This window comes from Paroedura picta, chromosome 1 (genome assembly GCF_049243985.1).
Source record: "Paroedura picta isolate Pp20150507F chromosome 1, Ppicta_v3.0, whole genome shotgun sequence".
NCBI classification, from domain to species: Eukaryota; Metazoa; Chordata; class Lepidosauria; order Squamata; family Gekkonidae; genus Paroedura; species Paroedura picta.
In genome coordinates, this window is record NC_135369.1 from 61,604,068 (window position 1) to 61,629,455 (window position 25,388).

At 44.2% G+C, this 25,388-nt stretch overlaps 1 protein-coding gene and 1 long non-coding RNA gene across 5 annotated transcripts in view; both read left to right on the forward strand.

Moving 5' to 3' along the window:
* Window positions 1-2: 2 nt before the first annotated feature.
* Window positions 3-14,450, forward strand: LOC143837887 (uncharacterized). The gene is made up of 4 exons (XR_013231137.1): window positions 3-124; window positions 4,042-4,209; window positions 11,945-12,054; window positions 13,951-14,450. It is a non-coding gene; the product is annotated as an uncharacterized LOC143837887 (long non-coding RNA).
* A 2,289-nt stretch (window positions 14,451-16,739) lies between these two features.
* The window catches only part of DNAH14 (dynein axonemal heavy chain 14), a 291,965-nt gene continuing 283,316 nt past the window's right edge, over window positions 16,740-25,388 (forward strand). For all 4 annotated transcript variants that reach the window (XM_077340659.1, XM_077340670.1, XM_077340680.1 and 1 more), the window contains exons 1-2: window positions 16,740-17,630; window positions 18,997-19,130. In XM_077340659.1, the coding sequence (XP_077196774.1) occupies window positions 17,561-17,630; window positions 18,997-19,130 (204 nt within the window). In that variant the 5' untranslated portion in view covers window positions 16,740-17,560. The remainder of the gene's footprint in view (window positions 17,631-18,996; window positions 19,131-25,388) is intronic.

The window sequence follows — 25,388 nt, forward strand, 5'->3', positions numbered from 1 at the left end:
CCCGCAGACGAAGTAGTTCGGTTGGGGAACAAGATGACGGTTAGACGGTCTCATAAACTCGCCCTTTCCTAGAGAAGAGCAGGAGTTGAGAAAGCCTGTTTTCGACTCTTCCTGCCTATAGGCTGTAGGTATAAGGAGAAAAACGAGAAAAAGAAGACCGGGGCAAATAGAGACGGAGGGGGAACGGCATTAACGCAAGCGCGGACGCGGAGCCCATAATGTCCCCCCCCCCCTCGCCACCAAACCTCATGTCTCATGGAAGCCCGAAGAGTGGGCTGGAGAAAAGGAGACCACCACCCTATACCTAGAGTTGCCAGCTCTGGGTTGGGAAAATCCTAGAGACTTTGCAGTTGGAGCTGGGAGTAGGAGGGATTGGGGGGGGGGGGGCTCAGTGGAGTTTAATTTTTTAAATATATTAATTCCTTTTTTATACCGCCACTCCCAGCACAGACTGGATTCCGTCCTCCAAAGCAATCCGGAAATGATTTTTAATTCCAGGGGATCACCAGGTTCCTGTGCCTCCTTCACGGTTGTAAAGTTAAGGTACCACTGCCGTCGTGTTCCTCCTTGTGGCCAGTGAGGAAGCCTATATGTGCTGCTGTACTTTTTGCCTTGAAGTGGAGAACCAAGTGCAAATACGCTTTTTGGTGTAGGTCTTAAGAAAATTGGCCTGCCCTGTTAATAGAGTAACATCAGTCTAGTAAGAATCATCTCTTATCTCTCTGTAATGTGAGGGGAAGATTACAGCAGTCACCCCGTGGGATTTTCTCAGTAAACTAAATGGCAAATCAGCTCCTCAGAATATAGAGTAACAAGGAAAAAAGGTAGTTTTTCTCCATATTTATTTATTTTTTATATTTATAGACCACCATTCCCAGCTCAGTGGTTTACATAAAAACAAAACAGCATAAAACCCAAATACAATTGCGACACAATAGTTTATTATTTAGATTATTATTTAGATTTTTATTTCACAAAACTCCCAAAGCCAACTTGTGGTGGGTTACAAACAGTCCATCCATAAAACCCCCGGATATCATTAAAGATATCAAAAAGCAAGACATGAAAATTACAACATATGAATAAGGAACATGGTGGCATAAATCAGTTACCCATCCCCTATAATAACAACAATGGCGGCAACAATTCACAGTCTACTTTTCCATGCGAATCCTCAGTCCTTTTGAGTAGGTTTGTGTGTGTATTGTTTTAGAATTACCATGGGATTCCTGTGCTGTAGAAGCTGTGTAAGGCATTCAATGAGTTAAAATGTCCCCCTAGCCACTTAATAGCAACCCTCTTCCTTCTGCTTACCTCCCACATTTGCCCTAAAAGTGGGTTATATGAAATATTAAAGGCCAGCATAAATGTATTAAGCCTGATTTTTGTGCATTAAATGGCAAAATTATCAAATATGCCAGGAGTTAGCAGTAACTTTTTAAAGCTGGATTAGTTGCTTCAAACTGCGTAGATGTAAAACAACCAAACACATGTGCTCTATCTGATCACATGCCATACTTTTCACACTCATCACATCTCTTCCATTCACATGATCAGCAGGAGCATAGTGAATGTTTTTATAATGTCACTGTTATCTTACTTGGGGCAACAGATGTCTGAATTTACAAATGGATTTATGAAAGCTGTCATGAATTTTTTAAATCAAAAATTTATTCAGAAAAAACAAAGCTTTACAAATTTATCTCCAAATCATGTTAATTTTACAATGCTAGTCAAAACAACATTATGCTCATCAAACATATGTAACTTAACCTTGCATCATAACATGTTAGTTTACTCAGTTATACATATTAGTTTCTTCATTCTTCCTCTGAGGTGGGGGACATTTGCACCACTGTTTTCTCACCACACAGTCAGGGAGGCAAGACAAAAAAATCCTTCCTTTGCTTCCTGCTTCCTTCAATGGTAATGACCTGCCTCCAATTTTGTTCCTGCCTCTGAAAGGGAAAGCAGCTTAGCCAGGACCTCTGCTAGCTAGCTATTTATCTATTTATCTATTTATCTGTTTGTTTGTTTGTTTGTTTGTTTATTTATTTATTTGGATTTTTATACCGCCCATTCTTTGCAGCTCTGAGCAGTTTAAAGTTTTTTTTCTTATTCTTACCTTGAGCCTCTCTTCCTGCTCCTAGTGTGTTTCTCTTCCCTCTTTTTGTCTTCTTCCCATCTGGAGCACTGCCATGAGGAGTGTGTGTGTGAGAGAGGGAAAATGCTATAGCTTGCTGTCAGCCTCCAAATGTGGCAAACATTTTAAACAGCCAAGAGGGTACATGTTGAACGCACTATGGCTGTAAAATATGGGGATGACAGGTTCCTGTCTGAAGTGGATCTGGGGGCAACAGGTCCAGAAGGCACTACCCCTAAATGAGGTGCACTTACCATGACAAGGAAGGCCAAATTCACAAGCAGAAGCAAGGATTTTGCCCATGAGAGCAAGGCACAAGAACAAGGGGGGGGGGGGGGTTATGTCATTAAGTTATTGTGCATGCTTGGATTTGATTTTTTCTAAGGGAAGGGATATGAGGCAGGAACCAGGAATGTTTACCAACAGAAGTGTAAAACCAGACTCCTGGACGACATCAGAGAAACCCACAAATGTAGAATACCAGGCACAAAATTGGGGTCAGCATCCAGAAGTCAATGCAGCGAGTATGTGCCGGCAAATAACAAACTGTGGAAAAGGCTCTAGTAATTCAGAGAACCTGTTTAAACTATCAGTACAACATTGCAGCATACTGATATTTTAGGATCTTTTTTTAAGGGGGCTTTGACACCACCGATAACAACCTCACCCTCCCTTTAAAACCCTCATTATTTAATCCATGTACAGAAGAAAATGAACTGCAACTCTGAAAATGCAACGTTGGGGGGGGGGGGGTAGATGTGTGTATTACATTCATCCCCCAAGAATAGGAGAAAACCAGATTTGGGAAAGTGCATACCAAAGGCAGGGAAAGGATGATTGAAGCATAATTAGACCAAAAGTATCACATTTTGGTAGCCAAAGCAGAGAAAAACCTCTGACATGAAACAGCCTTTAATTTAGAATGCCAAGTAAGTTGACTGAATAATTACATGTAAAAAATAATATATTGGAAAGACTGTGCCACATAGTGCTCAAGCATCTAGTATGGACAGTTGATTTTATTTTAAATGCCCCATTTATTGACTGTAGGCTTTATGTTTTGTAAAAATACAGAAATGGCTGTAATTCTTGCATAATATATGACCCATTATGCACGGGCCAGAATACCCGCACTGGCAGGGCTTCAGGGAAAATCCCCAATAATGCATGCCGCTGCCGCCAGCATGAGTGTGTCCCGGCCCAGGCCCTCGGAAGACCCATGTTAACAAAATGTGGGTTCTTCCGTAGTCCCAGGACTCCCGAGGGCACAGGCGAGGGCCAAGCTGCCCAAGCCCCATGGATAATCGGAGGAGCCAGACTTTTGGCCCAGCTCCTCCCCCAACGTACGTCACCTCTGCCAGCTCTGGGGCTCCACCCCTGTGCATCCAGGCCGCCATGCATAATGGATCATATCAATCACAATTCTGACAAACTCTCTATTTCCTATAAGAACTCTCTATGTCCACTCAAAACTATGACATACCCTGGTTTCAACAAGGACATAGGGAGTTCTTAGTCTAAGGAAGAGTGCTTGCACTCGAAAGCTCACGCCTTGAATAAATCTTTGTTGGTCTTAAAGATGCTACTGGACTCTGATTTTATTGTGCTACTTCAGACCAACACGGATACCCATTTGAATCAATTCTGGCAATCATAATTCCATTTTTTCAAATGTTGCTGGTGTTACTGGATGTACAGTAATCTCCACTTTATTATTCAACCTAATCGACCTTAAAGGCTCATTGTGGGGACCACAAATGTTGCCTTGAGCTTCTTGGAGGAAGAATGGAATAAAAAGACCCCATAGTAAGTAAATAATAGATTATAAATTTTCTTCTTTTGAGAACAATATTTGTGAAAACAAGTTGTTATATTTAAAAGAGATATTTAATAATTAGGAAGAAAGATACCGAGGCCAGATGGACAAGAAGGAAAGAGTACCACAGAAAACACTAGTGTCTCGTCTCCAGCTTGGACCAGAGGACACAGAGGTACCTCACATGGTGAAAGGAAAGTTTATCATGCCTGAACAAGCTTCAAGTACTGAGGAAAATAAGAATCCACTAGTAAGAGATGCCATAATTTTTAATTTAAAGACTTGAATATATGTTGTTTTTAATTGGCCATATTTTATCCATTTCTGTCCTAATCAGAAGAATTTGTCGGTCCAGTCATTAGTAGAAATAGATTTAACATTGAGTTGTTTTAACAGTAAGTCAGAGAAGCTGATTGCTCTGCCTTTATGCCAAATGTATTACTTTAACAAACTGAGGCACAAATGAGTATTTATTCTGAACTACCCAGTGGAATAAGCCCAAATGATTTGTGATAGTATTAAGTGATTCCTCTCATGAATATATTATTCATATTTGTTCCATACCATCCTGATGCTCTCTCCTGCTTGGGGAGAGTCATACAGACTCCTGATACCAAATAAGTTACTTATCAGGTTCTATAGTTTCCATGCCTACCATTAAGCAGGTTATGCAACCCTGTTAAAAGACCTTTTCATCTTGACATTTCCAGCTCTTTGGGATGGGTAAAGAGCTATATTCTCAGGTCCTAGTCATACCCAGGGATCTCTGGGTCCCTGGCATGGACTGTAGAATATTGGACTTTAGGAAGCCATGTCTCTGCTCATTGTATCCAATGGAACATTCCCCATGGGCTCGCGATTATATTCTGTATAATTCAAAATGTTTTCCTCAGGAAAGAAATGCCAAGTCTCTGTTACTCCAAAAAGAAACCTTTTATTTTGGTGAGGGGGGTTCATTTTACCCATCTGCATATTATTTTTACCATTAATGAAAGTGATGGGCGATGGCTCAGTAGTAGGATATTTTCTGGGCATGTAGTAGGCCCTCTGGGCTCATTGCCAGCCATCACCAGTTAGAATATTAGGTAAGGAAAAATACCAATATTCTGATTCATTATGAAGCATCTTCATGATGTATTCTGTATAAATCAGCCTCTAGGTCATAGTGAGGAACTCTTAAGAGAAATTATTCAGGAGGACACAATTTGAGTTGACCTACTTCTCTTTAAACATCTGTTTCTATTATATTATTAAAGATTTTATTGTCTTTTTGTTCAAAACTGTGCAGTATTTACCTGGCATGCTCACAGAATCAGAATCACAGAATCATAGAGTTGGAAGGGGCCATACAGGCCATCTAGTCCAACGCCCTGCTCAACGCGAGATCAGCCCAAAGCATCCTAAAGCATCACCTTTTTATTGTTTTCTCTCTGAGGTCTAGGAGAAGTTATACTGTTTGGGGAGCACCCCTACACACACACTGGAGACAGGCTGTTTGAAACTATGACCTGCCTCCTTAACTAATTGATGGGAATCAATCATGCCCTTCCCTCATCAGAGTAGAAAGAATCCTCAAGGTAAATGCCAGTGTTCCCTTTTCATCTAATAATGAGGACAGTTGGCCCTTTTGCTCCCCCCACATTTTTTCAGTGTTTACAGCAAGTACAAAAAGCCCATGTAGTCTGTGCCCAGACTAATATTTAAAGCCACTGTCTCAGGCTGTCTTTTCCAATCTATTATGAGAGGAAGTACTGTGTGTGTTTGTGCATGTTCATGGAAGTTGTTAGCAAGTGAAATAAGGACTGCCGAAGGGGAGGAAGTATTTCTGAAGTGTCCAGCAGGTCTGTCTGGAGACCTGTATTGATCTTAGGGTATAAAGACAGTAACAAAGACTATAGAAATCATCCAGTTCCCTCAGATCTTATTTGTGATGTACTGTACTTTTAAAAAGCTTAGAAGTGCTGTAAAAATAGCTTAAGAATTGTGAAGGGTTAATTCTTCACCTAGACAGAGTATTGAGTGACAGCCTACTCCAAACAGTCTAATTAGTTAGCATCATCTGAGCAGAGAAAAACTAGAAAAACATGCTGTGCAGAGAATGAGTCAGATTTCTGCTTTGACTGATTTGAGTCTGATTTCAGCCTTAGCTGAGAGCAGTTTAACACATAGAACTGCGGGAAAGTTGGCAAGGATGCTTGGGAAGTAGACAAAGACTCCTAGTTAGACCAAAGAAAGAGGATAGATTTATTTATATAGGGATTTATATACCATTCCTCTCAAATACCATTTGGGGGCAATTTACCCAATTTAAAATGCAATAAAAGTGATAACTTAATCGCAATACAAACAAGCTAAAATTATAAAATTTGCACACTGCAGATCTTCTAGTGAGAGGAGAATTTCCCTACCTAAAAAAGGGAGCGAGTTTTGAAGAGTGGGGAGATCCAATAATATGCGAAGTCGTGTCCGACCCATCGCGACCCCATGGACAATGATCCTCCAGGCCTTCCTGTCCTCTACCATTCCCCGGAGTCCATTTAAGTTTGCACCTACTGCTTCAGTGACTCCATCCAGCCACTTCATTCTCTGTCATCCCCTTCTTCTTTTGCCCTCGATCGCTCCCAGCATTAGGCTCTTCTCCAGGGAGTCCTTCCTTCTCATGAGGTAGCCAAAGTATTTGAGTTTCATCTTCAGGATCTGGCCTTCTAAGGAGCAGTCAGGGCTGTCAGAGTTCAAAAGCCTCAATTCTTTGACGCACAGCCTTCCTTATGGTCCAACTTTCGCAGCCATACATTGCAACTGGGAATACCATAGCCTTGACTAAACGCACTTTTGTTGGCAGGGTGATGTCTCTGCTTTTTAGAATGCTGTCTAGATTTTTAATTTCTTTGCTGCAGTCCTCATCTGCAGTGATCTTGGAGCCCAGGAAAAAATTTTTTGTCTCTATCGCCATTTCTTCCCCATCTATTTGCTAGGAATTGAGAGGGCCAGATGCCATGATCTTTGTTTTCTTGATGTTGAGTTTCAAGCCAACTTTTGCACTCTCCTCCTTCACCCGCATCAACAGGCTCTTTAGTTCCTCTAATTTCTGCCATTAGAACCCAATGGACAAGTTCAAAAGACAAAAAAGGGGGAGGGGACCATTTTTCATATATATTCACAACAAGTGAATAAAATAACTTTCCTGTTGTTTAAGAAATTGTATCAAATCCGATCTATTATATGGACGATGTCTAAACTGAACACATAAAATGAAATCTTTCCGTTTGTGACCCTTCAGAAGACGGAGTTCAACAAGAGATGCCTCTTTGATCTCTCGCATTACTCAGAATTTATTTTCCAGATTCCTGACTTTAATCTTTCTCAAGTGGACTCTGCATCAGTGGTCCCCAACCTCCGGTCCGGAGACAAGGACCGGTCCGTAGATCAATCGGTATCGGACCGCGGCTCCTCCTCGTCCTCCTCCCCGGCTGCTGCCTCTGGGACTGCCCTGCCACTCTGGCGCCAACTCACCTTTGGTGCTCTCCAGCAGCTGCCATGGCTGGGGCTCCCCCTCGGCGTGGCACTGTGCAGCTGCTGCTGGCTGCGCCCCCCAGCGGGTAGCGGGAAGTCAGGGGCACCAGCGGAAAAGCAAGTGGAGCAGGGGCTCAGCGGCAGCGGTGACATCCCTCAGCAAAAGACTACCCCCCTGGGGCCTCAGTAAAATTGTCAAGCGTTGACCGGTCCCCGGTGATAAAAGGTTTGGGGACCACTGCTCTACATAATACAGTGGAAAATTGCAAAGAGCAATATATAAACACATGGTGGAATTGCAGTTCGTAAAAGAGACATTTTTGAGTACCCTATTAGACACAAGAATTATTAAAGATGGTCCTTCAACAAAAGGAGGCAGACAAGCTCCAGACATGTCTTCAAATTGCTAAAAGAATTAATTCAACAAATCCTGTAATGGTAAAAGACATGATCCTTGCCTTCATGGATTATTGTCTACCAAATAACATCAGAACACTACTGAGAATGTTCCTTCAATTCTGAAAGAAGGAGATTTACCCACTCCCTCCATGCTAAGGATAGGTCAGTTGCTAGTTATAGCTGATCTGTTAATATGTGTTCTACTGTCATGAGATCAGTATTTCCTTTTTGGTTCTCATGGTTTCGCTTATATTTCTTATTTTTCTTTCTCATGGTACAAGTTTTATACAGTTAATCTAATATCACGGACATGCTTTTTTCATGCTCGAGGCCCTGGGGAGCTGCAGAAATCTCTAATTTGCAGGAAGAGGATGCCTTTCAGTGGTGGAGATGGGAAACTGCATCATAGTTTCCTGCCTCCAAAGTGTAATACAAGAAACAGCTCACCAAGGATGCTCTCTGTGCGTCTTAGTAGAAATTTTAATCTCAACAAGTCATAGAATCATAGAATCATAGAGTTGGAAGGGGCCATACAGGCCATCTAGTCCAATCCCCTGCTCAACACAGAATCAGCCCAAAACATCCTAAAGCGGTGGTCCCCAACCACCGGGCTGCGGACTGGTGCTGGGCCGTGAAGGCCCAGGCACTGGGTCGCGGTTTCCTCTCCCCGCCCCCCGCAGTAAGAAACTTCCCAGGCTGCAAGCTTGCGGCCTGGCAAGCTTCTTACTGTGGGAGGGGGGGAGAGGGAAGCAGGGTGGCGTGCGCACAATGCGCATGTGTGGCAGGGCCATGCATGCACGCATGTTTCATGCACAGCTGAAAACACGCATGCGTGGCACTTTCGCACATGCACGCATGTGCGAAAGTGCTGCGCATGCGTGTTTTTGGCTGCCCATTGTACATGCGCACATGCCCCGGTCGCGCATGCGCATTGAACGTGCGGGGCAATCGCCCTCCCTGCTGCCGCCGGTCCCCAGCCTGAAAAAGGTTGGGGACCACTATCCTAAAGCATCCCAGAAAAGTGTGTATCCAACCTTTGCTTGAAGGCTGCCAGTGAGCGGGAGTTCACTACCTCCTTTGGCAGTTTATTCCACTGCTGAACTACTCTGACTGTGAAATTTTTTTTCCTGATATCTAGCCTATATCGTTGTACTTGTAGTTTAAACCCATTACTGCGTGTCCTTTCCTCTGCAGCCAACGGAAACAGCATCATGCCCTCCTCCAAGTGACAACCATCCAAATACTTAAAGAGGGCTATCGTGTCCCCTCTCAACCTCCTTTTCTCCAGGCTGAACATTTCCAAGTCCCTCAACCTATCTTCATAGGGCTTGGTCCCTTAGCCCCAGATCATCCTCGTTGCTCTCCTCTGTACTCTTTCAATTTTATCTACGGTCTTCTTGAAGTGAGGCCTCCAGAACTGCACACAGTACTCCATGTGTGGTCTGACCAGTGCCGTATACAATGGGACTATGACATCTTGTGATTTTGATGTGATGCCCCTGTTGATACAGCCCAAAATGGCATTCGCCTTTTTTACCGCTGCATCACACTGCCTGCTCATGTTTAGATTACAATCCAGAAGTACCCCAAGGTCTCGTTCACACACAGTGTTACCTAGAAGCGTATTCCCCATTCGGCAGGCATGCTTTTCATTTTTCTGACCCAGATGCAGAACTTTACAGTTATCTTTAATAAATTGCATCTTGTTCTCATTTGCCCATTTTTCCATTGTGTTCAGACTCGTTGAACTCTGTCTCTGTCTGTCTCTATCTTCTGGAGTATTTGCCAGTCCTCCCAATTTGGTATCATCTGCAAACTTGGTACCAATTTGGTATCATCTGCAAATCTAGATGATGGGGTCCCTCCACCCCCTAATCTAGATCATTACTAAATATGTTAAAGAGTACCGGGCCGAGCACCGATCCCTGAGGTACCCCATTACTCACCTCCCTCCAGTCTGATGAAACACCATTGACAACAACTCTTTGAGTGCGGTTCTCTAACCAATTCCCTATCCACCTAACTATCTGAAAATCCAGATTGCAGTCCTTCAATTTATCAATCAGAACATCATGGGGAACCTTATCAAAAGCTTTACTAAAATCCAAGTAAACGACATCAACCGAATTTCCACGATCCAGCAAACCTGTTACTTGGTCAAAAAAGGAAACCAGGTTGGTCTGACAGGACCTGTTAGAGACAAATCCATGCTGACTTCCTTGTATCACCAAATTGTCCTCCAGATGTTTGCTCCCTTTAATATCTCTTCCATTATCTTCCTTGCCCCCCCATCTCAAAAGGAATTCTATGAGGTCAGGGTCACTTTCCTCTAGGGTCCCCACTTCCTTCACCTCATCCACCAACTCTTGCTTGTTGGTCAGTATTAAGTCCAGTATGGCTGAACCTCTTGTGGGTTCATCTACCATTTGATAAATGAAATTGTCAGCCAGGCAGGTCAGAAAGTTGCATGACTGTGGACGCTTCGCAGAGTTTGTTTCCCAGCACATGTGCTGCCCTAGCCCACATTTGGGAAATTGAAGTCGCCCATGATGACAAGGTCATGCCGCTTGGATATTTTCCCAAGCTGTTCACGAAGAGCAGCATCCACATCCTCTCATTTTTCAGGCGGTCGGTAGCCGACAACAACCACCACAGTGTTTGTTTTCCCCTCGCTTATTTTCACCCAGATGCTTTCCACTGTAGATATACTCTCCTTCACTAGAATTTCCTGAGTCCAATTTTCTGATTTTATTTATGGACTTTATTCACTGTCTGTAAGCCAAGATCTTCAGTTTTTTGTCAGTTTGTGCTATGTTAAGAAATCTCTAATATGGGTGGCTAAATTAAATACTTGCAATGTTAGTATCATTATTATCTGTTTCATATAATATATTTCTGGTAAGGGCTTGGGGGAGGAGAGCGTCTCATGGTTTAAGTGCCACTCAGTGCTTAACACCCACTCAGGGCAGTTGTCCCGCCCCTGAGTGCCTCCTCCTCCAATCAGCTTGCCTGTCTGTCCAGCAGCCAGCCTTCCACCCCCACCCTTGACCACCCCCTCCTCCTTACATTTCCCTCTGAGGCTTGGAGGCTGCAGATCCCTGCTGCATGAGAGCTCCCCCTGCCAGTGAGTTCCCTAACAGCTGCCGGCAGACTTCCCAGGTTGTGGGGGGAGGGAGAGGGTGTCTGCAGAGTTCTTCCACTCCACCCACCCAATCTAGTGCCTGTTGTATTCCTGAATGCATTGGGCTTGGCCCCTAGTTATTATATATTATCACAGTCAGATTTTTGAATGGTAGGTGTTGTTCTGCAGTTTGTGAGCTAGCCAAGTTCTTGGGAATTGCAGATGTATCTTTTCTGGATTCTTGCTGTTCCAAGCAACACTGTTTCCTGGAGCTGATCTGGTGTTATTTGCTAATGTCCAGAATGTTTCTTGAGACTTTTAGACACTGCTCCAAAGGCTTCAATGACAGTTGGTACAATGGTAACCTATTTCTCTGTTCATAGGTCTGGTATTTCATGATCTTCTCCTGTTTTTTCTGTTCTATTCTACTATCTCCTGTAATTGCAGTGCCAATGTTCCATACAGTATTTCTTATTTTATCTGCAATTGTGATATTGAGGGCATAATCAGAAGGTTGAAATAATCTTTGTTTCATCATTTTCCATAATCTTGTCTGGTTTATGTTCCCATGAATTTCTGCTGATGGTGAACCATACTTCTTGCAAATATCCGGTGTAAAATAGCTGCACATCTATTGAGACAATCTTTAGGAAGGCGACTGTAAGCCGCTTTGAGCCTCCTTCGGGTAGAGAAAAGCGGCATATAAGAACCAACTCTTCTTCTTTTTCTATAGTCAGTTCGAACAATTTTACTGCAGGCACTGACCATGTCATCAACTGTTTACTTGTCTTGCAAAGTTGACATTTGCTATGATAATAATAATTATTAGCAACAGTGATAGTAGAAGTAGTAGTAGTAGTAGTAGTAGTGGCCACTTGCTTTTTTTGAGAATAAAGTGTTTGACTCAGTAAAATTAACAATGGCATTTTTGGGGGGGGGGGGGGGTTTCCAGCCATTTTCTGTTGAGATTCCGCCTCTTCTTCGCACAGCAGTATATAAAGCAGATTCTTCAAAGAAACACAAAATAGCAACAAAGGAGAGAAAAATGGATTTTCAATATGGGTATGTAAATTTCATATTGGTTTATTAATATAAAAATATTAAAATATAGGCTTCCATTTTATGAGATCCACATATTGAATTGAGCCTATGTAATGTGAATTTCCTCTCATGTGGCAACCCACTGAGAGCCAAACTAGATGAGTTTGCCAGAGGGACTTGCATCCATATTTCACCTGCCAAGTCCAAGTTGCAACAAGTACAGAAGAGCCTGATGCGGATCAGGGCTTCCCTGTGGGGGGAGGGGCCCCTGCTTCCCTCTGCTGTTGTTGGCAGCCAAAATATCCTGAGGGTTGTGGATGGAATATTCCTTCCATTGGGAGGCTGGATATGCACTGAATGCTTGTTCTTGCGGCCTCCCAATGAAGTAAATAACTCCTTCATGCAACTCAAGATCATTTTAGCTGCCCAAGTTTCAGTGCTGGAGCATAAGGTTGCCCCTCCCCTCATGATGCTTGACTTATCAGAATTAGGCCTGTCTGCTATTTTTACACAGGTTGTGCCATTGGGACTTCAGCTGCAATACAGCTGCAAGCCCCCATGGTGAAGTAGAATAGAAAGTAATGTCTAGTTTGGCTCGCACATTCCATACTGAATTTTTGTCATGAGGGGCAGCGGATCTTCAGTAATAGTATAAGGGATAATAGGAATCTTCAGTGGGATCAATGACAACATAGGAATCTGAAGTGGGATCCATTGGCAGAATATGGGGTTGGACTCACAAATAGGGATGAGTGATTTGGGCTGGATAAGCCCGAAAACGCTCAAACTAGTGCTGATTTGAGTACTTTTCAGGCTTTTGATCCAAAATCGGCTTAAGTGAGGGGGGGATCACTGGGCATGAAATTGAGGTCACTGTGGGTAAGCTGTGAGTTCCTGCATTGTGCAGGGGGTTGGGCTAGATGACCTTGACTGTCCCTTCAGACTCTATGATTTTAATGGGCAAGATCAGAGAAGTCTGAAGCAATTTGGCTGATTCAGCTGATTGAGAAAACCACTACCAAACAGCTAATCCTGAGGACCAGCTGTTTGCCAGGGTCTTTAAATGTCTTACCAGCAGACCCATCTGAAGCTACAAGAGCAGCTTTTGGCAGGGTTATTCTCCCCAGCCTTCCTGTGTGAGGCTGCAGAGAGCCCATATTCTGCAGCTTCAGAAGGGTCTGCTGGGGAGACATTTTAAAATCCCATCAAATGGCTGCTGGAGCCAGGTTAGGATCGTGGGGGAGGGAGCTAACATGTCAACCCTTTGGCTGCCCACCCTGGCCCCTGCTGCAGACTGGGATGGGCCAGAGTGGTCACAGAGCTGACATGTCAGTTTTGTGCTCACCCTCTCTGACCCTGCTGAGGCTCGCTGCAGAGTGGGATTGGGGTGGTTGTGGAGAGCTGATGTCAGTCCTGCACCAGCCCTCCCTGACCATGCTGGGGCCAGCATTCTGTGTCCTCCCTCTCTGTGGTGAACTGGGGGAAAATGCTGGAATGAAGGGGACACAATGAAAAGTAAGGTGCAAGCAGGCACCATTTTGCAAAAAAAAAAAAAAAAACTTGGACAAGAGGAAGGGAGCAAAGCATCATGGGAGGCTGCCTCCAACTTTCAAAGTGGAAAACAAATGGCTAATTTAAACCTAGGAAACAAAGGGAGGATAGCCCTAATGTGGAAAGCAAATTTCAATTTACAGCATCCAATTGAAATCCAAAGTGAGTCTAAAAGAATGTATGTCTCCTAATGCGGAAACTTATCAGTTATTTCCTTATAAAGTCTGGTTTTGCTCCATTAAACTGGCCATTTTTAAGGAATACTTTTTTAATGTGAAGTTTTAGTTTGCTGTATTTCTACAATTATACTACATGTTTCTGAAAAAAGAATTTTTGGTAGAATTTTATGGTTTTCATTTTTTTTAGCCTTTCAAGAATGCAAAAGGAAAAATCAAAACCTGATGTTTGTCAATCTTCTAAAATGGCAGACTGGGACTTACACCAGTCTATGGAATATTCTGAGCAGACAAATATGATTGGAGAAAAATGTTCTATGATGCCTTTTCATGAAGAAGATAGTTCTACTCCTGATATAGCTACTGATATTTCCACTGCTACTGAAGGAAAGTATATCGGGTTTGATTGGAGAAAATGTGAATTTAGGAAAAAACTTTTTGAACAGCTGAATACATAAAAACTTACAAGCTTAGTGGCAAGGGATAGGGCAAACTTACTGGGAACAGGGAGTAAAGAAGTTTATGTCACCTGATTTTCTGAGTTATGCTTTGTTTTGGTTATATGGCAATGAGTGTTTTGAAGTTGCAAAACTAAAGGGATCATCCCAGATTGCTGATTTCAAATGAACTTAATTGCCAGAAGCCACTGACTTCTATTTTATGTTTATACCACAAGAAATTATCCTTTACAAAACAGTCTTCACTTACTATACTTAAGATCTGCAGCTCCTATCTTCTGCAGGTCTGCCTCAGTGCGAGAAGCTTGGAGTCTATTCTATAGGCTTCAGGATAGGGTAGAAGAGGTCAGTGGTCCCTCCTGTGCACTTTCTATGTCTATTTTTCACTTAGAAAAAATGTGCATAATGGCATTGCTTCTCCAGATTAGAAAGTACATCTTAGGAGAAAGTGAAACCAGGGCTGATTCTGCTCTTACTTTGTATATTCCGTTGTGGATCCTGCTGAATTCAAATTGATTTGAATTCCCATCCTTCTCCCCTCTCACTATCCTTACCATTGTACCCTATAATATTTTGTAAAAGCCCCAAGTGGGTGGTGGGGTCACCTCCGGTGTCCGTCCTGCGCTTCTGCCTGCATGGGCCAATCCAGCCGGGTGCAACTGGATTGGGCTGGCCCCTGGAGTGCCCACCTCCAGGAACTGGCCGCAAGGCATGCAGCCAGCCTCGTAGCCAGATGCTGCCTGGCCACCAAGGACAACGTTGCACCACGGCCATGCCATTGCCCCAGCTGGCAGCCTGCCCGCCTCTGGCTGTCTCACCCCAGCCGCTGGTGCCTGCCCGGCCTTCTGTTACACCTGCCTGCTGGCGGCAGCCAAAACAGCGTGGAGGTAGCAGCTGAGCAGGTGACGAGGCAGCAGGGAGCCGGCAAGTGACAAAGTGGCAATGAGGCAGAGCCAGTGCTGCTGAGCAAGTAGCGGCCAGCTGGCAAGCACTGTGGCGGCAGACTCCAGGCCATGAGGAGGCAGCAGGTGCAGTGGCGAGGAAGCGCCGGCGGTGGCAGGAAGCCTGGTGCCACCACGTCACACCTGCTTCAGCTGCTCTGCACCTCGCGGAGCTGCACTCCCTGCATGCTCGCTGCATCCCCCCCAAACATCTCCCCACTAGCACCCGCTGGATTTACACTTGCAGCAGGCTTTATACCTAGTTGAAACAGTAAAGTGTTGTGCACATGATTAGGGAAGCTCAAAAGGGGGGGGGGAGCCAAGCACAGCAGGAGTCTCTTTTCTTGAACAGGGGATGGGGGGAGGATTGGAGACAGCAGAGGTGGGGGGAATAAATCCAAGAGGCAAATCTCTGCCAAGAGAAGTTAGAGCTTCCCCTTTAAAAGAGGCCTTGCAACCTGGGAACTAGGAAGCCGTTTAACTGACACCCTGGCCAATCAGAGCTTTTCTACAGGGATGGAGGCTCAGCAGCAAGTTATTTCGGGGAAAACAGACAGGTGCACGCTTACTCATGCCAATTTTTCAAATATCAATGGTTATATCCACTCCAGGATATCATGGGGGAAAGCTAGGGTCACTCCAGATCAATCATGCTTGTTGCAGAGGGAAAATTGAAATCGCTCCAAATTAAAATGGAAATCGCATTCAGTGTAGATGGCAGGGATTGCATCGCCCTGGGATTGGAATAAAAGCAGATTCAGCCCAGGATTGATTGATTGATGGATTTCCTGCCTCATGGCGGGTCACAATGTCTTAAAAACCCCATTAAAATTCCCATTAAAAGACTTAAAATCCATCAACATGGCGGCAGCAAAAAAAGAGAAAGATCCCCTTCCTACCCCCATTGTTAAGGGGGGGGGCGGCGAAGAAAGAGGTCAATGATGTACAAGAAGCCCGGGGGTGAGCCATCGGTGTACCTCGCCGACCCCAGCCTCAACCATGGATCTGGCGGAAGAGCTCCATTTTGCAGGCCCTGCGGAACGCCGAAAGATCCCGCAGTGCCCGCAGCTTGCCCGGGAGCTCATTCCACCAGGTGGGGGCCAGGACCGAAAAGGCCCTGGCCCTGGTAGAGGCTAGGCATGCTTCCCTAGGGCCGGGAACGACCATCAAGTTTTCACCCGCAGAGCACAAGGCCCTGCGGGGGTATAGGGCGATAGGCGGTCCCTCAGGTATGTGGGTCCCAGCCCGCGTGAAGCCTTAAAGGTTAAGATCAAAACCTTGAACGGATCCGGGCAGCAATAGGCAGTCAATGCAGCTGCCTCAGTACAGGCTGGATATGGGCCCTCCAAGGTATACCAGTGAGGACCCTAGCAGCTGCATTTTGCACTAGCTGAAGTTTCCAGATCAAGGACAATGGTAGGCCCGCATAGATCAGAGAAAGGGACTGAAGTCTCACTTTTTCAACCTTTTGACCATGGAGGAGACCCTGTAATCATTTTTCAGGCTTCAAGGAACTCCAGAAGTGATGCCAGCTGGCCCTGCCTCCCTATCACATCCCCAGAAGTGATATCACTACCCATGTTAACTGACAGGCTCGAGGAGGACTGTGGAGGAGAACTCATGCTGGGCGGGGAGAGGGAGAGCAATGGAAGTGGCTAGTTTCCTGGCTTGTGACTGAGTCCACTAAGGAAGGAAGGGGAAGGTTCAGACCCCTGGTAGGGAATCCCTGTTCTAGTTGCATAAGGAACTGTAGTTTGAATTTACTTGTACCCTGGTATGTTTATAAGGTTTGTTTTAGCTTGGTGTAGTGGTTAGGAGTGAGGACTTCTAATCTGGTGAGCTGGGTTTGATTCCGCGCTCCCCCCACATGCAACTAGGTGGGTGACCTTGGGCTCACCACAGCACTGACATAGCAGTAATATCAGTAATATCAGCCTCACCTACCTCACAGGGTGTCAGTTGTGGGGAGAGGAAAGGGAAGGTGATTGTAAGCTGTTTTGAAACTCCTTCGGGTAGGAAAAAAGAGCTGTTCGTTTATTTTCTTTGTTATCTCTGGTTTAAAGGAATGAGTGAAGAAATGTCAATTTAAACTAAAATCAATGGAGAATATAAGTGGCCAGCTTGGTTGAGATGTGTCCTTTTTAATATGTTTGTTTTAAATCATTATAATATTCTCTCTAAAAGCAGAAATGATATACATATATATGTGAATAACGTGATGTAAAATATCGCAATATGGTGCTATAAAAGCATAGATTATATTAAATATACAACAATGATGACTCAGGATATTGTCTCATATTTTGCTCATTAATTATTTGTATTGGTTGTTATAGGTGCAGGTGAGCTAGTTGAAGTTCAAAATGTTGGTACACGACTAAGTTGCCATACAAGGACATGCATGAAGTTTCAAACTGGTGGTGGTCAGAAATTTGTTAAGGCAAAGACTTCTTTTTCTTATGACAGAACTGGTGTGTACATTGAAAACCAAATGCTGTTCCTACGATATGAAAACAAAGTTATTTTGTTGCTTTGCATTTATTTCTGTTTCTTTGAATGCTCCATGTTAATCTATTGATGAATATTGCCTGGATCTCTCAAAACTAAAATAACGAATTTAAGCTAGATTTATAGGTATTCAAGTTGTAATTTATATAATGTGTATACTGAAAATTCCTTTAACCATCTGCTGCACTGTGTGAACTTAATATGTTCTCTAATGCAGTGGTCCCCAACCCCCGGTCCGGAGACCGGTACCAGTCCGTTGATCAGTTGGCACCGACCCACAGCTGCTGCCTTGGGGGATGCCCTGGCACTCTGCAGCCGGCTCACCTTTGGTGCTCTCCAGCGGCTGACGTGGCTTGGGCTCCCCCTCAGCATGGCACTGCGCAGCTGCTGCTGGCAGCGTCACCCAGCGGGTGGCGGGAAGACAGGGGCGCTGGCGGGAATAAAAAGTTTGGGGACCACTGCTCTAATGTACAAAGTAACTCTTCTGAGACAAATATAATTGACAACTAGACATGCACAATAACTAAGAGAAGGGGAAATCCCATCACTCTCCCCCCTCCCTCTCAGCCTCATTCTACCAGTGATTCTGCTTCTGCATCCCCTTCTGCTTCTGCCTCCAGTTTTCTCTTAGACCTTTCATTTCTTTACTACCTGTTCCCCTCTCGAATCCATGTCCCTACTGCACTCTTCTATATAATTTTAAAATTTGTTTGGAGTTCCTTCAAATCTGGGGTTTTCACTGGCTTTTAAAAAAAAGTTCCAGCTGCAGATTGCCCTAAATAGCCAGCTAGTTATTAACTATTGATATGTTAATTGGTTTTTAATGTATTTTATGGGGTTTTATACTGTTGTAACCCGCCACGAGCCGCAAGGGAGTGGCGGGTAATAAATTCAATAATAATAATAATAATAATAATAATAATAATAATAATAATAATAATAATAATAATAAAATATGTGGATTTTTTATTCACACAACAGGAGCCACCCATAGCTATGGTACTTGTAGATTTATGCACTCAAAATTATTAACTAGATATTTTTCAGTAGTTTAGTTGTAGTGATGTGTGCATGCCCTGATATTCTGACCATTCTACTTTGGGAACCGGACTATAAATCATTAAATCATTTATTTATGTACAGTCATAATAATGGCCATAGTTTATCACTTAAGATGGTCATGATTCAGCCATGATTACTTAGTGGTTTTTTTCTCCTCACAGTTCACAGATTTTGTTTGGTATATCAGCTATATCCAATAACATGAATATATTGTTAGGAAACATAATAGTGACAAAATACTGAAAATGAAATTTTCTTTTCTCCTAGAGCCCATTAATGATGATGTGATATGTCATATTTTGAGACTGAGAGATAAACTGGGATGGCAGACATTGGTACCACCATGTGGATTTGTAGCTAAGCCAACAAACTTTGAAGACATTCAGATGTTGACATTTCCGGTCAGTTCAGTTCCATTATTTTATGTTACTTATTTAGGATGCAATCCAGACCCTGTGAAATTAAGAACAATTAGTTAATTTCAATTGCCACCTATTAGAAACCTGAGTCACAAAATTCCAACAGGAAACAAATGTGCATCGGATTTATAGTAGTTAGCTGAGGACATGGCTGGGTAGGGCTGAGTTTATAGCTGTATGATACAGACCTTTTGTGGATTAGGTCATTGGATTTTTATTGCGTAGGGATTTGTATGGTAATATATCTTAAATATTTTTTCTGTCTTTTCCTCCTAAATATCTGCATTGCTTCCATCCCTAAATTACTTATCTAGTAAAAGTAATGGCAAATCTGTTATTTCCAGCAGTAATGCTGTACAGAGAGAGACACAGAATGAAACTAGTCCCTTATTAAAGACCTCATTAAACTCCTCCTTCTGCTCTCTGCTCTCCCTCTGAGACAGAGGCTTCAGAGCTTCCTGCAGCAGCAGCACGTGCTAGCCTCATACTAGCCTTGTTGAGGCAGTGAGGGGGGGAGGCAGAGACTGCTCTTCCCTCCCCTCCCACTGTCCCTCCCTGGCTTGCTGCGTCTCTGCTTCTTCCTGCATCTACTCCTTCAGTTAAGTATACTTGACTCCCACCCCCGCCCTCCTTTCTTGTCTGCCAGCTTTTTTTTTAAATACCTGCATATAAGCTGAAGAGCCTCTTGTGGCGCAGGGTGTGAAGGCAGCAGAAATGCTGTCTGAAGCTGTCTTCCCATGAGGCTGGGAGTTCAATCCCAGCAGCCGGCTCAAGGTTGACTCAGCCTTCCATCCTTCCAAGGTTGGTAAAATGAGTACCCAGCTTGCTTGCTGGGGGGTAAACGGTAATGACTGGGGAAGGCACTGGCAAACCACCCCGTATTGAGTCTGCCATGAAAACGCTAGAGGGCGTCACCCCAAGGGTCAGACACGACCTGGTGCTTGCACAGGGGATACCTTTACCTTATATAAGCTGAGGGAGACTTTTTCAGCTTTAAAAAAGGGCTGAAAAACTCTGCTTATATGCGAGTATATAGGGTGCTCTTTTTTCTCTGATACTTAAACAGTACAAACCTAAGAGTTTCTTCCTCCTTCTATTTCTCCCCCCTCCCTCCCAACTCGGGTCTTCATTCATTTATTATTTCCTTTCTCTTCTTTGAGAAGTTTTTATACGTTTTTACAGGAAAAAGTTTTTAAACACAGCCTCTCCCCCATGTAAAAGCCTTCTTAATATGGGGAGTCAGAGAGAACTCTAAATGGCATGACTGTCATTAATAGAACATCACCAATAATTTTGCCATTCTGGGTAAAGATAATTTGATGAACCAGTGGTTTAGGACTGTTTTCTGTTTTTATCATAGAAAAAATTAAAGTGTGTGGGAGTATGATTACATGAAATTTCTGCCCTGACGAGTTGTTGCCATGAACATATTTGGCATAGCAGAGAGAAAGCTGGGTCATTATGTGAGGGAAGATAAGTATTCAGGAGCTGAAGACTGTCCTTTCCTTCTCCAGGCTTCTTGTTCTCAACTGGGCCATTTTTCTATACAGAGTACAAATGATACGAACCTTGACAGACTAGTGGCCACAGTTTCATGTGTTCAGTGCATTTTTTTCACAAAGCAAGGAGGGAGGTATTGTATTTGGCTCCATCTTCTGTACCAGGCTTTTCAGATTGTCACTCACCACCCTCTCTCAAAATTGCAGAAGTGCCTCCTGGCTCAAAAAGATTGAGGGCCCCCTGGCTCAGGACAACTGGAATAATGGGGCTTTATAGATGCCTAATGTTAAATTGTAGTTTCAAGCTGCCTAATTGGCTTTCTAAATGGCTAAAACGGAGGCACAAAATTTGTGCTGCCTCCTGCTTGCAAACCCGCGATTGTAAGTTGCATGTTTGCAAGCTTCCTCACAGGAGACCCCTCTTGCATTTTCCCTCTGCCTTGTGGCTTTTTGCCTCCTGACAAGGGGGCAAGAGAAAACAAGTCGAACTTCTGTCCTCAGTCCTTGGCTTGTCAATCACAGCTTGACACCAATCAAAGCACAGTGGTTGTCTCGGGGACTCAAACTTCCATCCCCCACGAGCCCGGAAATTAATTTCTTTTTAAAGTGCACTTCCGCATTGCTATGCATTAATGCCACAATGATAAAGCATCCCCCGCTTTCGGATTAGTGGTGTTTCAGACTCTATTTATGTTTAGGTAGAGTTGTGAGAGTCTGGACATGGTAACTGAACCCCAAAGAGTGATTGTGTGTAAACAGTAGGCTTAAAAACAAAGAGCATGGACCCCTAGCTCATCGGGAAAGGGCTGCTCCATCACATGTGCCCCCCCCCCCGCTTTCCCTGTTCATTCATCTCTACCAGAAAACACAAAAGGGGGGCTGCCCGATACCAAAAAGACCTGTGGACACTTTAGGGAGAATTTTATTTTAACTTATGTAAAGTAGCTTTGCAGTTCCACAGCAACATGGACCATTAAAAAAAATTCTCCGAGCAGGAAATGGAGAGGGGAGGGCGGGTGCAAGGGCAGGCAAAACACTGCAGGGACTGTTGTACGTTTCTACCTCCATACAGGCTTGTGCTGGTTGCTCACTGATGTGAAGTGAGATAACAAGTGGCAAATCCAGTTTTGATGATTTCCCTCATCTCAAGGGAAATCTGCCCAAAACTCGAGCCAGCCCCTGGACAGCCTCGGAATGCAGAGGACATCATGTGGAGGAAGCTCTGAAACCGCCGCCAGCAACCAGAGGCTGTCCAGGGGTAGATTCCTCATGTGAAATCTGTCTAATTTTAACCTTGACTGAAATTTGACTGAGGCAGCTGCATAGGTTGTCATTGTCATAGAATCATAGAGTTGGAAGGGGCCATATAGGCCATCTAGTCCAACCCCCTGCTAAAGAGGGCTATCATGTCCCCTCTCAATCTCCTTTTCTCCAGGCTGAACATTCCCAAGTCCCTCAACCTATCTTCATAGGGCTTGGTCCCTTGGCCCCAGACATCTTCGTCGCTCTCCTCTGTACCCTTTCAATTTTATCTACATCCTTCTTGAAGTGAGGCCTCCAGAACTGCACACAGTACTCCAGGTGTGGTCTGACAAGTGCCATATACAATGGGATTATGGCATCTTGTGATTTTGATGTGATGCCCCTGTTGATACAGCCCAAAATGGCATTTGCCTTTTTTACCGCTGAATCACACTGCCTGCTCATGTTTAGTTTACAATCCACAAGTACCCCAAGGTCTCGTTCACACACTACCTAGAAGCGTATCCCCCATCCAGTAGGCATGCTTTTCATTTTTCTGACCCAGATGCAGAACTTTACACTTACCTTTATTAAATTGCATCTTTCTCATTTGCCCATTTTTCCATTGTGTTCAGATCTCGTTGAACTCTGTCTCTATCTTCTGGAGTATTTGCCAGTCCTCCCAATTTGGTGTCAACTGCAAACTTGATGAGTAGTCTCTCCACCCCCTTGATGAGTAGTCTCTCCACCCCCTCATCTAGATCATTAATAAATATGTTAATAAATCATTAATAAATATGTGGACCGCGGACCACATGTGGTCCTTCAACTAATTGGAGGTGGGCCCCGAAGGACGCCTTCTCTCCCCCCCCCGGCCGTTTACTTCATCCCCCCCAGCCCTTTACAACACACTTCATTGTTGTGGTGTGTCTGTATCTTATTTTGAAGGGATGTTTAAACATTACCATAGCAATCAGAGAGCGCTAGGGCAGTGGTTGAGAGTAGAGGAGTAAACTACCCCCCCCCACTGGGCCTCAGTAAAATGCATTGAGTGGTCCCCGGCGTTGAGTGGTCCCCAGTGATAGAAAGGTTGGGGACCACTGATCTAGATCATTAATAAATATGTTAAAAAGTATTGGACCGAGCCCTGAGCCCTGAGGTACCCCGCTACTTACCTCCCTCCAGTCTGATGAAACACCATTGACAACAACTCTTTGAGTCCGGTTCTCTAACCAATTCCCTATCCACCTAACTATCTGAAAATCCAGATTGCAGTCCTTCAATTTATCCATCAGAACATCATGGGGAAACTTATCAAAAGCTTTACTAAAATCCAAGTAAACGACATCAACCGAATTTCCACAATTCAGCAAACCTGTTACTTGATCAAAAAAGGAAACCAGGTTGGTCTGACAGGACCTGTTGGAGACAAATCCATGCTGACTTACTTGGATCACCAAATTGTCCTCCAGATGTTTGCAGATTGCTCCCTTTAATATCTGCTCCATTATCTTCCCCACAACAGAGGTCAGACTCACTGGTCTGTAGTTTCCTGGGTCATCCTTCCTCCCTTTTTTGAAGATCGGAATAACGTTTGCTCTCTTCTAGTCCTCCGGGACATCTCCAGTCCTTAAAGAGGTCCTGAAGATGATGGACAAGGTTTGTGCAAGTTCTCCGGAAAGTTCTTTGAGCACTTTCGGGTGCATTTCATCCGGCCCAGGGGATTTGACCTCATCCAGTGCACCTAAATGCCTCTTGACAACCTCTCTGTCCATGTCAACCTGCCACCCAGGCACTATCTTTTGGCTACTGCCATCTCTAGATGTGCCTAAACCCTTTGACCTGTGAGAAAAAACAGATGTAAAATAGGTGCTGATCCTTTCTGCTTTCTCTGCATCCTCCGTTAGAGTTTGTCCATCTGCACCCAACAGCGGGCCTATTGCCTCCTTTACTTTACGTTTGCTCCTCACATAACTGAAAAATCTTTTCTTGTTACAGTGGGCTTCCCATCTCAAAAGGAATTCTGTGAGGACATGGTCACTTCCCCCTAGGGTCCCCACCTCCTTCACCTCATCCACCAACTCTTGCCTGTTGGTCAGTATTAAGTCCAGTATGGCTGAGCCTCTTGTGGGTTCATCTAGTCTCCTTCACTAGAATTTCCTGACAGGTAAGCCCTTGCCTCACATACAGTGCCACTCCTCCACTTCTTCGATTTATTCTGTTTTTTCTGAACAGTTCATATCCATCCACTATTACATTCCAGTCATGATAATCATTCCACCAAGTTTCTTTGATGCCTACTAGATCATACCTTTCCATCAGCATAAGAAGTTCCAGCTTTCTTCTTATTGCCCATGCTTCAGGCGTTAGTATAAAGGCATCTGAATCCCTTTACTTTTGGTTCCCTATGAGCTGGCCTTCCTGGTTGGGCTGCCCCCAATCGGTCGCCTTCCTTACTCTCCCTATGTTGAACGTCTCCTTCCCCTTGTGGCTTCAGTTTAAAGCTCTCTTGATGAATCTCCCCAGGTTCCTGCCGAACACATTCTTCCCCAACTTCAATAAGTGCAGTCCATCAGGTGCTAGTAGGCCTTCCTCAAGAAAGCCTATCCCATGGTCCCATAAACCAAATATCTCCTGTCGGCACCAACTACGCAGCCACTAATTCACCTCCATTATCATTATCTTCCTCTCCCGACGCACTCCTCTTCCCTTGACAGGCAAGACTGAAGAGAATACCACTTGTGCCCCCATTTGCTTGAGCTTCCTCCCTAGATCTTGATAGTCTGTTTTAATAGGAGTGATGGTATTCACGGACATGTCATTCGTTCCCACATGGACCATCACAAATGGGTAGCAATTTGAGGAGTTTGGGCAGCCGTTCTGAAATGTATTTAATTTTTGCCCCTGGCAAGCAACACACCTCTCGGGTTAGGGGGTCGGGCCCAACCACATGGCGATCCACTCCTCTTAGCAGGGAGTCTCCAATTACCAGTACTCTCTTTTTTCTTTTCTTCTCAACACCATTTCCTTCTATCCCCATGGCCTCTTCACTTTGTCTTAGACTTTGTTTTGGGACCTCTTCCCTCGTTGACACTTGCACCTCTGCAAGGGCCTGAAATCTATTTTGGAGCTCCAAAGGTCCCAAGAACCATCTTGCTCTATGCCATTAAGTCTTTTTCCTGTCTGCAGAGGTTCCTTAATGAGGTCAATCCCCTTATCCTCTTCAAGACTGGTTGTATCCTCTTTACAGCTCCAGTCTATGAACTCCTCCCCTTTCTTAATTTAGGTCAGAGTAATAATCCTCTCTTCTAAGCCCCTAACCCTTTCCTCCAAAAGTCTTACCAGCTTACACTTGGGGCAGATGTAGTCCATCTTGTCTTCAGGGAGGAAGACAATCATGTCACACTCACTGCAGATGATGGGATGAGTGTCCTGGAGGTCCATTGTAACTTCTAGACAGTGCAACTACTTGGGAAATATAATCTGCTGTTTCTAATTG